The 16,292-nt window shown below is 33.9% G+C and overlaps 1 protein-coding gene and 1 non-coding gene across 2 annotated transcripts in view; both read right to left on the reverse strand.

Annotated features, from left to right (window-relative positions):
• LOC129264951 (exportin-5-like) overlaps positions 1-13,977 on the reverse strand; it is a 21,033-nt gene extending 7,056 nt beyond the window's left edge. The window contains exons 1-9 of the mRNA XM_064101943.1: positions 12,994-13,977; positions 10,754-10,953; positions 9,674-9,842; positions 8,559-8,674; positions 5,619-5,719; positions 4,925-5,012; positions 4,030-4,166; positions 3,562-3,706; positions 88-185 (exon numbers count right to left, since the gene is read on the reverse strand). Of these exons, the coding sequence (XP_063958013.1) occupies positions 88-185; positions 3,562-3,706; positions 4,030-4,166; positions 4,925-5,012; positions 5,619-5,719; positions 8,559-8,674; positions 9,674-9,842; positions 10,754-10,953; positions 12,994-13,032 (1,093 nt within the window). The 5' untranslated portion in view covers positions 13,033-13,977. The remainder of the gene's footprint in view (positions 1-87; positions 186-3,561; positions 3,707-4,029; positions 4,167-4,924; positions 5,013-5,618; positions 5,720-8,558; positions 8,675-9,673; positions 9,843-10,753; positions 10,954-12,993) is intronic.
• LOC135154817 (small nucleolar RNA SNORA23) lies at positions 11,833-12,014 on the reverse strand. The gene has a single exon (XR_010294266.1). It is a non-coding gene; the product is annotated as a small nucleolar RNA SNORA23 (small nucleolar RNA).
• Positions 13,978-16,292: the final 2,315 nt, after the last annotated feature.

The raw sequence follows: 16,292 nt of genomic DNA on the forward strand, positions 1-16,292 counted from the left end.
AATCTTTACACATCAAATCATTACTTTAAAGCACCTAATATCAAGTGATGTTTCAAGAGATATCTAGTGCATGATATCTCAACCTACCTAAAAGTTCCATGAATTCCTTGGTAACTGTTCTTATTAGATAATCATCTACAACCTCTTGTGTTTCTTGCTCATCACTTTGTTCCTCTGTCGCTTCACTGTGTGGAAATAAATCATAATACATTCCATTGCAGTTATCCAATCACACAACAAGATGGGGAAAAAATTCCAGGACACCCCAAAATGAGTGCAGTACGCATGTAATTTCTCATACCTTCTGATCATAAAATTTCTCTTAAGAGCACTCCAAAAGAATTAGAAAATACAATATACAAATAATGAATGTTTATGAGTGCAATGGACAAAATACTTCATGAGGTGAAAGATGAAATGATCCATTTAACGAGGCATAGCCGAGTTGAATGGATCATTTTTCACCGAATTATCAAAACATTGATTGCCAGATTGATTTAATCAACCACAACTTTTTGTAAGATAGGATCAAAATCACCTTGGGCAAAAATTGTGAGCCTTACATCCCTAATTCTCTTACTGAAAAAATGGGGTTGATATTGCTAAAAATAAATTATATGAGTCTAGGAAAAAAAAGAAGAATGGCGATGATTTTGCTTGAAACAGGAAAGAAATGGTATTTCCAAAATTCCCACAGGAGTATGTGTTAGAAGTATTAGGGTTGCATAGGGCTGGAAACTTTCCGGAAATTTAGGAAAATTTCCATGGAAAGTTTCAGGAATTTTGGAATTTTCATTTATTTCACAAAGTGATAAATTCTGTTTTTAAATACAAAATTATAAATTGATATCCTCAAATATTATACTTTCCATTTGTATTTAAACTATTCTTCATTCTTTAAATTGCCCAGGATATAAAATATTCATCAAACTGTACATAAATATATTATTATAGTACGTGTATATGTATCCAGCATTATGTACAAAAGGAAACTTTTCAATTCAACATGAAAAAAATAACACTTCGCATTACACTATTTTTCATTTTTCTTGAAATGTCAACGTTTTTTTTTATGTGAGAACCTGCCATTATATAATAACATGTTAAGAGAACATTGCCCCCTACATGTAGTCTGCATGAATTGAATTTAATTGAATTTAATTGAAACTTTGATCCACAAGTGGGTCTTCACACAAGACTAGTACGAATACAACTTTCTGTTGAACAAAAGGACCTTCTGTACACAAGTCATTGGCAGAAACCTTAGGCTGCATATTCAGACCGCTTTCCTGGAGTGAAGGGTTTGCACTAGTAGTCTGCTGTGCAAAGCCTTCACTCGGGTTAACCCTAACTAGGCCAGGCTTTTTTGGCTGTTCTGTGGCCAAGGGGGGGGGGGGGGGGGGGGAGGGGGGTTCGAGCGCCGCAAAAATTTGCATGCTGATAGTGTGCGATGTAATCTACAAGGCTGTATGGTAAAATATTCCAAAATAATGAGATTTTATTTCATATGAATTAATTATGCTAATTTATGCATAAATCATACTTTTTGCTCTAATTCACTAAATAAAGCTCCTAGAATGCTAATTTTTGGTAAAAATATTCTTTGTAACATTCTTAACAATCGCAATAGAAAAAAACTTCGGTTTGGGAATCAATTTCTTATGTATTTTATTGTTTTATGAATTTCTTATGTATTTCCATGTTTTTCAACCTTTTGTTTTTCTTTGTTTTTTTTCACCAGATTTATTGCACAACCTTTTTGAAGCATAATTATGCTAAAATCAATTGATTTCAGCTGTTCGAAGTAAAAATAATCATATCTTTATGAATAAGATGAGAAAACTCAATTTGCTTGACTTTGTACACAAAATCACATTTTGGAACAATTTTTGGTCTGACATGCACTTACGAAATGTTGCGTAATTTCGGAACCGCGTACCCGGGCATCGTTAATTTGGTCTCAAAAGATGCGCGAGACTTAAAAGTATTAACTCTGCGAGTGGCGCGGTCAAAAAAATTTCGTGCGGCGGAATGATCGCACAAAATGTTGAGGGGGGGTTGATTCAACCCCCCCCCCGGCCTGTTTAGGGTTAAGGGTCTGAATGTGCAGCCTAATCATGCCTGTGTACTGAAGGCCCTCTCACTCAGGAAACAGCAAGATTTTATGTGCTAGTCTTTGCATGGAGACCCACTTGTAAATCAAAGTTTCAATCAGGGTCTGTGCCTGCAGACTAGGTTTGCATAGCAGACTAAAGCATTGGCTCGAGTCTTTAAATGGGAAAAATCAGGTTCAGGAACGAAAAAAGTTCTCACTTCTGCTATGCAGAAATAAATGAGAAATAAATGAGAAATAAAGTAATGATAACAAAATAACAATAATGATAATGCTAATAACAAAAGTATGTTATGATTATTATTAAAGGACAAGTCCACTCCAACAAAAAGTAGATTTAAATAAAAAGAGAAAAATCCAACAAGCATAACACTGAAAATTTCATCAAATTCGGATGTAAAATAAGAAAGAAATAAGGCATTTTAAAGTTTCGCTTTATTTCACAAAACAGTTATATGCACATCCTGTTCAGTATGCAAATGAGGAGACTGATGACATCATCCACTCACTATTTCTTTTTTATTTTATTATATGAAATATGAAATATTCTAATTTTCTCCTCATTGTCAAGTGAAACAACTATAATTCTTCCCTGAACATGTGGAATTAGCATTGTTTAATACTTTATGGTTTAGTCAAGTTGGTCCTTATTGTCACATTTGTAAAAAATGAAATATTGTATAATTCAAACAATAAAAAGCAAAAGAAATAGTGTGAGAGGGACATCATCAACTGTCTCATTTGCATGTCACTGAGTTGTGCATATCACTGTTTTGTGAAAAATAAGCGAAACTTTAAAATGTCATAACTTTCTTATTTTACATCCGATTTTGTTGAAAATTTCAGTGTTATGCTAGTTTGATTTGTCTCTATTTATTCAAATCAACATTTTCCTGTGGTGGACTTGACCTTTAATAATGATTCTCATCATCTGCAAAAGATCAGAATATCCAATAGGCATCATTCCACGAACAATGTATATCCCTTGTGTAAAGCATTTGCAGTGTACATGTCCTGCCATCGCACGTACCATTCAGTCACTAATACAGTAAATCAACTTTTACATGAAATTCATTGAAATTCTGCCTTGTCTGACTGTCTTAAAATAATATTTGGCTTTAAACTTGCTCACAAAAGCACAATCAAGCATCATCTGCCAGGGTAATCCTTTCAATTCCTGTATATAATTATCAGAAAATTGCTACTTTTTGAAAATTCCCAACATTTCTTGAAAATTTCCAAAATTCCCAATAAATTCCTGTTTATTCCCATGGAAAGTTTCCACCGCGAAAATTCCCGGAATTTTGCAACCCTAAGAAGTATCAAGAAAAAATAGGAATATTTTTCGAAACAAGAGCTAAAAATGGACATAATTCATATTCGTTCCTACAATTTCAAAATAGTAAGCCTTGACAAATCTGTATGAAATTGATGGTTCATAGACCAACCTTGATTCAGCCCTCTGCAAAATAATGGCCCATTGATGATTCAGCCTGGGAACCATATATGAAGTTAGGCCAGTCATTACTGGGACCAGGACCGACTGCCAGCATTCCTTGGGACAGGATTGAACGAATGACTTGGTCACAACACGTAAGAAAGGAGCAATGGTTAAGGAATATAGATTCCAAAATATGAATATAGGTTTCAAAATATGAACATACTTTCAGAATAGGAATACTCTTTCATAGGTGAAAATATTTTCAAAATAGGAATATAGATCCAAAATATAAATACATTTTTAGAATAGGAGCATCCTTCCAAAATATGAGTAAGGTTCCAAACCAGGAAAACGATCCTAAAATATGAATAGAATATTCCAAAATAGGAATACAGCAATAATTTGATAAACAGTATACTACATTTCAGAGCTCTATACATAATGATATAAGTACTCAAATGTCAAGAAAGGATATGAATGATATGCCTGAGCCTATAGTCCGGTAAATGATGGAGGTTGGTGAAAATAGATTCTAGAAGTTGACTGGACAGACCATCAGCTGTAAAGAACTCATAACCAAGACTCTGGAAACAGTCTGAGAATAGGTGACATCTAAGGTACATACAAAGAGAAAACATTTTTTTTTTCAATTTTAATTCTGGACCCATATTAACATAGAATGATTCCTGGACTATAACAGCAAATAATTCTAGCATACTATAAAAAAACCTTTCCTTTTTCATAATAAGTGTGCATCATATCATTAATTGATAAAGGTCAGTTCCTTGGAGTAAATAACCATATTTTGATGAAAGTCTCTCTTTCTATTAATAAATCTCCCCAAAGTGTTGATCACTATTCCAGTTTATGACTATATTATATGAAAGTGCATGTTCTCAAACTGTTGTGGTGAATAGAATAGGAAATGAAAATGTGTTTTCATGGACATATTTTACAACTTTGTAAGAAAATCACTCTGGTCAGGATTCTGAAAGAGAGAGAAAATTAAATACCCTCAATTGTAAATTCCAAAATTCAAATTTCATCAAAGAATCGGCATATGAACAAATATTAATGGGTCACTACACTTCTTAAACATTAAAAAATCAAATGATATTCTAATATTATTCCCATTTTTCATCTTTTACCAAAGCTTTAGACAGGCTTTCATGGACAACTACATATACATAAAAATAACCACAACCAAATGCACAGTGGGTTTAAGTTAATCCTAGGCCTTGCTTTAAAAAGAGTTGATATCAAAATCGATTTCAACTACCCAGATTAAGCTTTAATTGTGAAAAAAATATAAATTTGCTATTAATTTGGATCAATATCATGAAAAGATGGAGCCATGACTCTAAACTTACGTAGTTTCATAGATGACAGTGAGGAAGATTTGAACTTTCTCAACAACAGGTTTGTTTGCAGGGATCTCAGTACTGTTACCTAATAAACCTGATAAACAATAAGCATAAAGAGAGAATACTGGTTTTGAAACAAGTGACAAAATAATCATGATGTTCTTTAATATACACAGGCTAGCCACAGAAGCTTTTATAATTTCAGATTAATTCTGAAATATTGCAATTAAATTCCAAGTTTTGTGTTTTACAATGCATCAACATAGACACTGCATTTATCAGAACTCTGTAGCAATCAAACTCAACTCTAAAAATCAAATCCAACTTTATTTTCAACCAATTAAAAACATGCATTTCGGACAGATGCTTGATTTTTTTAAGTTGTTTTAATAACGCAAGTCTTTCTGCAACAGGCCTCTGATCATTCTAATGGAATGCTCTATACCACATACATGTATGAATCAATGAGCCTATATGCAAGATATCATGTGTGCAGTGGCATTTAAGCCTTGTTCGAATGATATAAAACTGTGTACTGATGAGCAGGAAGATTACAGATGGATCGAGAACTAATATCGCTTAATAATATCGACCTGATGAATAACATATCACAAAAACATAGCAAGTCTTAATTTTACGTTATCATAATAATATAATAATAACCCTCTTTGACACAGTGTAAGCATACACCCTGCCTCACCTAAGATTGTATTCCTCTCATTTTCAGTCATGTTGAATGATCTAGTATACTCTGGACACACCTTAGCTCTGCACTCAGGAGACCACATAGCATTCAACGTTCTGTCAAATGAGAAATCAAGGGAGTGATTTTAAAACTCTTAACATGCTGCTGTCACCAACTGACACCAAAAAATACAAATAAATCCCGAAGCACTGCAATTTACCTGGTACATTGTAAGGGAACAACTTTCCATAAAGTAAAAGGAACCTCGTAAGTCTTTAACCCTAAAAAGACTGGGACGCCTAGGAAGACGGGGGGGGGGGGGGGGGGAGCTCATCTTAGGAGTCAATCGCGACAAAAATTGGCATGCGCGGTACATGGCATAGTCTACTAAACTATGAGATCGAAATCTGTAAAAATTCTCATTGCTGATTAATTATTCTAATTCATGTGTAAAATCAAAAGTTTGCTCTAATTAACTAATTAATGCCCCTAAAATGCTAATTTTGGGTTCACAGACTCTTCATAGGCATGTGATCAAATGCATTTTAAAAGTCAAGACCACCCCAGAAAATGTTATTTGAATAAATAAAGAAAAATCAAACTAGCATAACGCTGAAAATTTCATCAAAATCGGATGTAAAATAAGAAAGTTATGACATTTTAAAGTTTCGCTTATTTTTCACAAAACAGTGATATGCACAACTCAGTGACATGCAAATGAGACAGACGATGATGTCCTTCACTCACAATTTCTTTTGTTTTTTATTGTTTGAATTATACAATATTTCATTTTTTACAGATTTGACAATAAGGACCAACTTGACTGAACCATATCGTATTAAACAATGGTAATTCCACATGTTAAGGGAGGAATTATTTGTTGTTTAACTTGACAATGATGAGAAAATTAGAATATTTCATATTTCATGTGATAAAATACAAAAGAAATAGTGAGTGGATGATGTCATCAGTCTCCTCATTTGCATACCGACAAGGATGTGCATATAACTGTTTTGTGAAATTTTCAGTGTTATGCTTGTTAGATTTTTCTCTTTTTATTAAAATCAACTTTTTGTTGGGGTGGACTTGTCCTTTAATAAAAATCAACATCACATTTACTTTCTTATGTATTTCTTTGTTTTTCAACTTTGTGTTTTTTATTGTTTTTCAATGGAAATTGTCAGGGACTTTATTTGGACCTTTGATGAAATTGATTGATTTTAATCAGTAAGAGGAAAAATTATGATATAGTTGTGAATTTTGGCTAAAAACACCATTTGCATTGGATTGGTACACAAATTCATGTTTTTGAGCTATTTTGGGTCTGCATGCACTTACAAAATGTTGCAAAATTTTGGAACTGCATACCTGGGGGTCGCAATTTTTGTCTCAAAACTGAGTTACGTGAAATATGAAAGTTAAAAAGTCAGCGAGTGACGCAGTGCAGTAAAAACTAGCACATTAATGATGTGGAGCTCATCCGGCATCTCGCAACGAAATTTAACACAATTTTAATTTCAGCCCAGTTGACACTGTAGTGAATTATATTGGTGACATAAATTGAGGATATAGAATTGAAATTGATGAAGAAATGACATAGAAGCATTTTTTGTGATCTATGAATAAATTTCATATAAATTAAGCATAAGTAATTTTCTAGTCAAAATTTCTAAACTCTGTGTAGAACCTTGGTGAACCTCATGTAGCTCTCAGATGGAACAAAAATAAAGAAGTGGAATTTTCTGTGATTTATGAATACATTTTGCATAAATTGGTATAAATAATTTTCTACTGAAAATTTTCAAAATTCTATGCAGAAGTTTGGTGAACCTCATGAAGTTCTACCAGATGGAAGAAAAAAAAAATCAAAATCGGTAAATATGCATAAATTAGCATATTTTATGAGTTTCAAAATTCTGTGTAGAAGTTTTGAATCCCCCACCTAATGCTATCATATAGAGCAAACAGAATTGAAATCAGACTTGAAATGATGAAGAAGAAGCATTTTAAAATTCAGTCAACAAATAAAGAGGCATTTTCTGTGATTTATGAATTTTGCATAAATTAGCATAAATAATTTTCTACTCCAAATTTAAAAATTCTGTGTAGAAGTTTGGTGAACCTCATGAAGCTCTACCAGATGGAAGAAAAAAAATCAAAATCGGTCAACAAATAAAGAAGAAGCATTTTATGTGAATTTTTAAAAATATGAATAAATTAATTTCGCATAAATTAGCATAAAAATTGTTATAGTCGAAATTTCAAAATTCTGTGTAGAAGTTTGGTGAACCTCATCAAGCTCTACCAGATGGAAGCAAAAAATTCAAAATCGGTCAATAAATAAAGAAGCATTTTTTGTGAATTTTGAAAAATGCGCATAAATTAGCATATTTAATGAGTTTCAAAATTCTGTGTAGATGTTTTGAATCCCCCACCTAGTGCTATCATATAAAGCAAACAGAATTGAAATCTGACTTGAAATGGCGAAGAAGAAGCATTTTGAAATTGTGGACGGACGACAGACGGCGGACGCCACGCCGCGGCATAAGTTCATCTGGCCCTTCGAGCCGGATGAGCTAAAAAAAAAATTTGCAGCGGGGGGGTAAAGGGTAAAGTTATTAGATGATATACTATAAATATTTCATGATTATTAATTTAATTGTTGGATGAGAGAGTTGGTGAAGTAGTAGACTATCAGTTTCGGGGATGTTTGTCTTGGAGATATCATAGTTGGTAGGACATAAAGACAAGGGCATTTGTTTTCAGGTGTAGTCATCAGGTGTATTTACCGCTGAAGTAAATTGTGAGGTCACTTAAAGACAGTGAATCTATCGTCAGGGAATTTTTCATTGCAGTATATGATATATGAACAATATGAAGGGAATAGAGAGATAAACCTTCACTTTATTCACTAGACGAAATGTTATAAAATAGATATTGAAAGATCATCCTTACCTGGCAAGAGTGAATAAATTTGGCAAGATAGGTAAGATGTGAGGGGTACTAGGGTTCTTGTAGATTGGTGCACCACTTGGTAGATGACCACTGATAAACCCACAAGCTTTAGCAACCTAGAAAGACAAAGAACAATGGGAACTGAGTGGTAATACCTCAAGAGGTTGGAGCCCTGGTCATGTTTTTCAGATGGTGACATGAAAGGTCGATCCCAGACGTAAATAATCATGTCAGATTGATACCTGTCTGTATAAACTCAATCAAACATACACACAAACATATAAAAAGCTGATTCACAGAACACAGGAATATGGGAATGTACATTGTGCCTCGAAAAGAAATTGCATGTTCACATCACTGAGAACAAAGGTTTTGAGTCATCAAAGTAACAGATCAACATCACTGAAAACAAAGGCCTTCAGCACTGCAAAGGCACAAATCAACATCACTGAACCAATGATTTTGACAATATAATAACGTCATTTGGGGAAACAGATCCGCAGTGCAGCCTTCCATGAGAAAAAGTCTCCATTGATATCTGTTCACACATGTTTTGCATAATTGACTTATGTAAAATTATTGCAAATAATATTCATAACTTGCCCTTTAACCAACGAGGCTGAAAAGTTGGGTGGATATTCATACAGCAGCTCGCAAGTTATGAATGACATTACAAATGATTGGTGAAAATTTCTTAGGAACTAAATCAACACCTATGAAAAACTGGTGTATATCAGTCAACAAAATAAAGGGTTACCAGTCATTCTTAAAGTTGCATGTAACTTACAAACCATTTTATGAAAACTCACCTGGTTTTAATGTATAGATGATAATTAATAAAGGCATGATTTACTACTACTATCATCATTATTATTAAGATCATTAACATTAACAAATTCAGAATTCACAAATGGAAAATGTAAAAGAAAGAAATGGGTACACAGTGTACATTTATTTGAGACTACATTCAATAAATTTCATTAAAAATATCATAAACCTCCTCCGCATTAATTCTACCACCATGCAAACCTTCAATGAACATCAAACAGTCTTTTTGTGATTACATGTTTTGAGCTACAAGCGGAAGTACGGAACTATAATGATTGACCTCTGACCTGTGGGTCTGATGGCCAGCAGCACCTCTTGACAACAGCTTGGCTGGTAGAGATACAGTTGAAGATCTGAGCACGATTCTTGTTGTAGACATCCTCCTGGTTTGGCTGAGCAGTGCTAGGATGATCTAAACCAATGTTGTGGATGAAAGACTCTGGAGATTGAATCATCCTAGTCACACACAAAAAAAGAAATATAAACAAGATCAAGGTAGATTTTACACTTGGAATTCCATTTCTATTAGAAAAGGACGTCAACAACGTTTCCTGTCTGAGATATACAAGAACATTACAAGGCCTGACAAATATCTGGATTTTAAGAAAAAAAAATCTTCAACTTGATGCTGAAGCTCAAAAGGGATGGAAAAGGATTTATCAAGAACAAGACAAATGTATGTAAGGAGTTCATGACCAACATTTCAGAGTCAAATGATGTTGATGTGGGTACTACATTGGGCCTTCAGAACAAAGTGTTCATAGACATTCTGATTTTGGCCAGAGAGGACAAGAATCTGTCCACAAAGTGACACCAAACGATTATCTCTTCTACACTGATGAGAATGATATTTGATACTCTGAAAGGTGTGACACTGAAAGTCGAAAAGAGAAAATGCCGACAAAGTAAATGGCGGCTGCATGTACAAGATTAAATCTCTTCTGAAAGCCCATTAGATCTGCTTAAATACAAGATCCTGGATGATTTTGGCTGCGAGCAACATCTAAAACTCCAGAAGAAGGATCACTGTGCAAGATAACAGGAAAAATCTGAAAATTTGTGTACAAAACAAATGGAGAGTTGTCCTCAAAATCAGCTATTTTGAAGCATGTTTGCCAATTTTAGAATCCCAATAAAAATACAAGACTTTTCAAACTTCCAAAACTCTCTTATTTTACAACTGAATTTTGATGAAATTTGTTTTACATTGCTTCTCTTCTTCTACTCTTCACAATAAGATTGATTTTCTCCTTAGGTAATGGCTTCCTTTCATGAATAAAAGCTACCTAACTCTATAAAAAATAATTCAAATCAACATAACTTAACATAATTGTCTCCTCTGGCTCTGTAATTTCAGATTGACCTACTCTGTGATATGAGGTGACAGCCAGACTTCTGTGATGGGTTGCATGATCTCAGCAATGAGGGCACTCTGACGATTCCAGTCATGGAGTCCATTATTAATGAGTATCAGAGCCTCGCTGAGCGTCACCCTCTCGAGCTGGGTCAGTTGTTCGGGATCAGAGCTTAATGTCTGAACTTGGGTGTAGATCTTCTCAAAATGGGGCTGCAAAAAGAAGGTGTGTAGAGGAAATGTGAATTAATAGGTCCAAATATGATGACACTGAGGATGATCATAATAAGAGTAATGATAATCATGGTGATAATGGAGAGAGGAGGAAAATTATAAAAACACTATAATAATAATAATGCTATATTTTACCCAGGCTAGCCACTTAAGTTCCAAAAAAATGTTCTCCCAATATGATAATGTTACTATTACCCAGGCTGGCTTTAGCACGGGTACCTTGATCAGGTGCTCGAGCACTGGTCAATAACATTGATAATAATGAAGATGATTACAATATCGGTAATGATTACAAGGAGAAAATGTATAGTCATAAATATGATTATGATTTTAATTATGGGAATGATGATGACACAAAATGACAAAAGTGATTATCTGTCTCTTCCCCTCAAACTCAAGACTGCCTCTGGTAATTCATGGCAGTTTATGGGCCACCTCTAATTGATCAAGAGCACATCACAAATCATGAACATCATTTTCTCTGACTCCATTTGGGATAAGTCATGCATAAATCATAGCATACAGTCATTTCAACAAAAGGCAAAGGAAAGAGAACAAAAGTATTAAAAAAAAAAGGACCAAACCAATAAGGGGAGGGGGGTGATAACTAAAGCCCTTGCAACCAATTGGCTGGGAGTTAATTTGTCAATCATATTAAACAAAACAAACACACACACACAAACAAAAAACATAGAACACACCTCACAACTGAAATTAAAATGATATGAAGTAGAAGTGGAATAGCAAATGAGTAGGTACATTTGCATGTAAAATCTTAAAACATTTAATAACAAACTTTTAAATTAACTAGAATGCAAAGATTCTCAAATGAGAACAGAATATTGCTTAACATAAAAGAAATGTTTGAGGGTTCGGAGGCCAGTGTATGTTTGGTAACATTGAAGTCACTTCATAACACTGGTACTATGTACCTCTGTATTATTCTATGGCTAGGTGAGGTGTACAGAGGCAGTGTAACAAACCAACAAAACGTTGGATGTCACACTGCACAACAAGGATAGATCCTAGAATGTTTCCTCAAGCCAAGTTAAACTGACACAATATGATTTGAACAGATAAAGTAAGATCAGACAAACAGAATACTGAAAATGTCATTAAATTTGGACAAGGTAAAACAAAGTTATGACATTTCTAAGTTTTATTGCATTATTTCAGTGAAACAGTTTTATGCATGTCTTTATGAACAAGCGATGAGTAAGCTAATGTTGTATTCCCATGTATTCTTTTACTTTTATTATATAAACTTATATAATTTATTAAAACTTTGTCCATCAAGAATTAAAATAATTAGATTAAAAATGATAATTGCTGCAATTTATTTCATTACAAAGGTCACATATCATACGCACATGTATGAAAATATGAAATAATTATGATTTCATGTAATTCCATAAGAAAATAAAAATGGGGACATGACAACATCAGTCTTTCTATTGAATATTCATGATGTTGTGCATTTCTACAAAAGTACTGGCAAACTTTAGAATTCAATAACATTGTCATTTGTAATAAGATTTTGATGAAATTTTCAGCATTTTGCTGGGTGAACTTTACTCACTGTACAGTATTTACATAATTATTTTGAGCCCAGAGTAACCCTTTAAATATCAAATAGATTCTGAATGAAAGCATGTACTTCTGTATTAGTCTATTTTTGAGCTGAATGCTTGATAGCAAAATCACATGAAATATAAGCATAGGGAGAAAATGTATACTAAAGCTTCATAGTATTTCCAATATTGTACGACCCATTGCTTGTGAAATTGAGCAGATTAACTTTCACTAATCATAGAACTCCCTTGATTTTACAATCATGTACAAGAGAGAAAATATGATTTCTATTAATTTGAGAAGTGGAAGCTGTTCTAAAAGCTCTGTACCATCTGGGCTAAAAGAAATTGAAACTGAGCAAGTCCCAATCACACAAGATTCAATGGTTTATATAAAAGATTTTGTTTTTTCTATGCCTTGTAGAAGATTGAGGAAAGCTTCACATACCAGCATGAGTGTCTGATGATCTCTACACATCTTAACCATGGCTGAGCAGGCATGCCGTCTGACATTCTGTACGGATCGAGTCCTTGTCTTCTGAGAACAGAGCAAAAACAAATACAGTATTAGCCCCCTAGAAATAATCTACTTGATAGTAAAATAATAACAGCTGAAAAGAGATTTTAAGTTCAGGTAGTGCATTGTGCAAAACTTTCAAGATATTTGATTATTTGTAAGTAATTAATACACATTCAATACTTGAAAACCAGTCAGGCATGTATGGAAAAAATTATCCGATAGCTAAAAACAAACTACGTTGAATAATATGAAAAAGTGTTAGGTTAGTTTTATTAACTTGTTCATTCTATTATATTATCAATGGTTAGCACTGGGAAAACTACGAGTACTGCAGTACTAGACTTGAAAAGAAAGGAGACTTTGAGTGCATAATACATACATGTACAATACCATTTGGATGTCTGATGGTAAGAACTGATTTCTTGATCATCATCTGCAGTCAAACCATTGAAAGTTATATCAAATCAAATCACTTTGAGACAGGTTCTATTAAATTCCATAGAGTAAGAATCTTGCTTAGGATTGTTCAAATGTTATCATGTTATCAAGTGTAGTATCCCAATCAATCATCACTTGGTGCATGGAAATTCTATGTTCGAGCCATAATGCACGAGTATGAATGAAATAAAAAAAAGCATTATCAGTTTTTCATTCCAGTTTCTCCCATCCCATTCAGGGATTTCAGTCACAATAAAATTTGTTTGTTGTCACAATTACCTTCCTCAAGAAAATTTTAAATACTTAAATTAGCTGTTTAATTACGCTCGAGCAGGGAAACAAATGTTGACTCTTGTACATTTAAAAAAGTGGAGTGAATCTTTATTTCATACTAAAATTCTTTCTTGCACATAAGTATAAAGATGATTCTTTGTCTAAAGGGTTTCAGATGTGATATATATAATAATAATAATGAACAATTCTTGTATATCACAGTATGACTATAATATCTCTATGTGCTTCCAAATGACATGGATATTAATACTCAGGCATTAGCTCAGCGGGTGTAATTACTTACAGTGCACGCACATTTCAAAGAATCAATTCCTACCAGGTACCTATTTATCTCTTCTGGGTTGAGTGCAGCACAATGTGAATAAATTTCTTGCTAAAGGAAAGTACCCCATGGCTGGGATTTGAACCCACAACCCTTCATTTCAGGTGACAAGATAAGAATTCCTTGGCATGCTGGATGTATACAATGTCTGTTCCTCAACTTTGCTTCAGAAAACTAGCTCTACATCCAGCTTACTTCAAAAGTGAGTTTGTCTATTCACCTTTATCAACCATGCTTAATACTCTTCATTATTCAACCTCATGACATGAACTTGCCTTTTTAAATAAAAAAAACACATAAAATACAAGTTTGCCAAGACTTCTGCCAAAAGACTTGTTTTTCACTTTTTTCTAACACCGTTATGCTTGTTTAATTTTTCTTTTTTATTAAAATCAACTTATTTCTGTGGGGATTTGCCCTTTAAAGTACTCCATATTCCTTGTTTTTATTTTCTCTTGCTGTTTGATATAATCCATGCATGCTTCAAGTGATTGCATCCTGTATCATTCTTATACAAATAGCGAATAGGCATGAGTGCGATGGTGCAAGATTTTGCATGAGGTGAAAGAAAGACGCTCTATTCAACTCGGCTAACGCCTCGTTGAATAGAGCGTCTCTTTCTTTCACCGAATGCAAAATCTCGCACCATTGCACGAATAAGAATATTCGTTATTTGTGTTGTACAACGCCTCGGAAGTTAGCGAAAATATGTAAAAACAAGAGTTTTTCCCTGCAGTAATCTATGAAAAGGGAGCAAAAAAATGAAAGCGAAAAGCAAAATCCCACAAGCGCACATGACTTTGGGCAGCAATGCGCATTGAGCCAGCAGGCTTATACGCGTATCGCACCTTCATTTTACTGAGCGCAATGAATTAAATCGTATTGTGACGTCACCTCCTAAAGCCGTGCAACGGTACATTTTGGACGGTACACTTTGGATGGTACGTCTAAGCAGGCGTTGTACAATGTAGGCTATTAGGCTATCATGTGTCATGTAACTTCTGAAGGTTTCAAAAGCATAGAAGAGTGTAGTGGTTTCATTGTACATCATGTATTCTTTCCTGGGCATACAATACATGTATGTTGGTCCTGTAAAGTGCCCCTGAAAAACGGGCACATGGTCCTTTTCAGGACCAAAATCATGCCCACAAAAGAATAAATGGTGTACAATGAAACCACTAGACTCTAGACTGTAATGCTGGTGGAAAGAGGGCTAAATAAATATGTATAGGTATAATTCATTGTTAATGCACCTGTAATTCATGAACATTCAAAGTCAGGATTGTGTTTAATTGGATGACATTAAAATATTTATCAATTTATAAGCTGAATGAAGTGATCTTGCCAAGGTCAAAATTAAGTTCAGTTATCATATGACAAAACAAATCACCCATCAGGATAATCAAAAGAATAAAAAAAAAGAAATAGAAATGTGTAGACATGCTTCTCATGCGTGATTGTTACGTTTCGTTTCTTCAAATAATGGACTGGCTGGAGTCAATAAAAATAATATTGGAAAGCTGCCAGAACGGTATTGGAAGACTGCTAGTCTTGCATTCAAAGCTTAATTTCATTATGCTCTGTCATGTATGTACATGTAAATGTAGATGTAAGTATGTGACTTGTGTAACAGAAGTTTGGCTGGGTCTTTCAGCAAGATCACACTCACTGTCTTTACCCTCCCATTAAACATATATACAAAATAATGGGGAATAGTGATGAAAACCTGGCTGTGTCAGAAGCCAGTAAAACAAATGGCAGATGCTTTCAGATAGACATGCATGATCACCAAAATACCTGTAAATTTATGATTTGTGCACTTACTTATAGTTATTTTTTTAAATTTAATACTATTTTCTTTCCAGGGGAATCATAGGTGTGAGCTGATTTAGATATCTTGTATATTTCCCATGGATATTTAGTCCTCACTCTACATCTTAGGTGTCTTGCTTGATAGTGAAAGGGGATACAATTTCAAATCAAAAGAATTTACCATTGAATTTGTCTCCTTACCAAGACTATAGGCTCAAAGGGAAATGAGGGGATCCCCCAACATCTTTACGATAACAATAGTCTTTAATTTGAAGCCTCAATTTGAAGTCTGCTTCTTAGGAGATTGGGCTAATATTATTTTTTTTTCTATATGAACTGATATATATGAACTGAGTTTCAA

Source organism: Lytechinus pictus, chromosome 7, assembly GCF_037042905.1.
Source record: "Lytechinus pictus isolate F3 Inbred chromosome 7, Lp3.0, whole genome shotgun sequence".
Lineage (NCBI taxonomy): Eukaryota > Metazoa > Echinodermata > Echinoidea > Temnopleuroida > Toxopneustidae > Lytechinus > Lytechinus pictus.